General features: G+C 56.3%; 1 protein-coding gene across 1 annotated transcript in view; it reads left to right on the forward strand.

Annotated features, from left to right (window-relative positions):
• The window catches only part of RIC8A (RIC8 guanine nucleotide exchange factor A), a 9,202-nt gene that overhangs the window by 3,172 nt on the left and 4,027 nt on the right, over positions 1-2,003 (forward strand). Inside the window, exon 4 of the mRNA XM_008632521.2 lies at positions 1,642-2,003. Within this exon, the coding sequence (XP_008630743.1) occupies positions 1,642-2,003 (362 nt within the window). The remainder of the gene's footprint in view (positions 1-1,641) is intronic.

Here is a 2,003-nt window from a genome sequence, read left to right on the forward strand (position 1 = left end):
GGGGCAGGCCTCAGCCTGGCTGTTCTGCCGCAAGGATGACTGTTTTCTTTGGATTGTTTTCCAGCTGGCTCAGTTCTGTGGTCAGTTCACTGGTGGATGGTGCCAATGCCTGTGTTAGCACAGCAAGTACAGGCCAGCTGACCCGGGCGGAGAGCGGGGCCTCCTTTGGCTGTGCCAGGGCCAGCTGCGGCCCCACGGAGTGTTCCAGGCACAGCCTGAAACGTGGGACTGGATCTGATGAGATCCGAGCTCTTTGCCTTGCACTGACCCGCTGCTTGAGCTGGGACAGTCACACAGAGCATGGCTCTGGGCACAGGGTCCCACTTTTGGGGTGTATGCCCCAAATACGAGTTGAGCATCACCACCAGCTCCTGGTGCTCGGGTGTTCAGATGGTTCAGCTTCAGGCACACACCCCGAGATCTCTTTCTCCTGAGCCAGCCCGAGGCTTTGGTTGCTGGGGCTGAACCTGAAGCTCTGTCTCTGTGTGAGGAAGGAGAAGAGAGCAGCTGTACTTCCTCATTTCCCCAGGATGTGAGTGTGGGGCGCATCACGAGCCTCGCATTAGGGACGGAAGTTCAGTTTTTCTTCATTCCTTCCCGCAGCAGTTTCATTCCACCAGGGGAGAGTCAGGTTGGACATCAGGAGGAATTTCTTCATGGGAAGGGCGGTCAGGCATTGGAAGGGGCTGCCCAGGGAGGTGGTGTGGTCATTGTCTGTCTCTGGAGGTATTCAAGGAACGCCTGGACGTGGCCTGGTGTGGTGGTGAAGGTGCTGATTGGTCACAGGTTGGACTTGATGGTCTTGGAGGTCTTTTCCAACCTGGATGATTATGAATAATGACTAATGATTATGATTAATGATTTCAACCTTAATGATTCTCTGATTATTTCGAAGTGTAACCAATGGGGCTGTGTTAGGCTAGTTACAAACCTCATTTTTGGGTTCTTTCACTCTTGTAACGTCACAGGAAGACCTGTGCTCTGAGCTGTGTTGTGTTTGAGGTCCGGTGGGCTCCTGCAGCGGTGTGTGTGGGTTACTGCTGTGACGTCAAGTGTTGCCACACGTGGTTCAGCCTGAGCTGCCCGTGTCTGTGAGGCCTTACCTGTGCTCTCGTGCTGCTCCGTGACTCACTGTTCCCCATGAGCTTTGCAGCTCCCGTGAATTGTGTTAGTGGGGCGCTGCCAGTCTGTACCCATGGAGGATCTGGGCCAGTAGGGCTCCAGACAGCACTGAAATTGAGGAGATGCTGCTTATTTGAATCTCCTGAGGTCCCTTCACCTCTTTTCCCAAGGCACCACGTGCTCTCTTCACCTCCCTTGGGTCCTGTGTCCCTCCCTTGTGCAGGGGGGCAGGTCGGCCCTGCCAGCCTGACCCATCCTCACCAGGGCAGAGCCACCACAGGGACCTGTTTGTGCTCTCCCTCTACACCCAATACCCTCTGCAAGACATTTTTTTCCTGGTTGTTCTTGCCCAAACTGGTCAGGATCAATGCCAGATCCAGGCACTTCCCAAATGCTGCCGAGTGCACACCTGAGTGGGCCCAGGTGACACTGCTGTTGTCCAGGGCAGAGCACGCTAGGGCCGGAGGGAGCGCTGGGAAGCATCAGTATCCAAGGCATTGCTTGTTTCCAACTGCACAGAAAATGGCCCAGCTGCTGATCAGGTTCCTGGAGAGGGAGCTGCAGCCGTCCTGCCAGGTCGCCTGCCTGGAGAGCATCCGCATCCTGTCCCGGGACAAGCACTGCCTCGACCCTTTCACCACCAAGGAAGGCCTGAAGACCCTCTCCAGGCACGCCGGCATCGATTACTCGGAGGAGCTCATCCGGGAGGTCCCAGACTTGGATGTAATCCTGGAATCCCTGAAATGCCTGTGCAACATTGTGTTCAGCAGCGCCATGGCGCAGGAGCTGACGGCAGAGGGGCGGCTGGTGGTGGGGCTGGCGCGGCGCATCAAGCTCTACAACGAGCGCAGTCTTCCTCACGACATCAAGTTCTTCGACCT

Source organism: Corvus brachyrhynchos, unplaced genomic scaffold (genome assembly GCF_000691975.1).
Source record: "Corvus brachyrhynchos isolate BGI_N302 unplaced genomic scaffold, ASM69197v1 scaffold624, whole genome shotgun sequence".
Taxonomy (NCBI): domain Eukaryota; kingdom Metazoa; phylum Chordata; class Aves; order Passeriformes; family Corvidae; genus Corvus; species Corvus brachyrhynchos.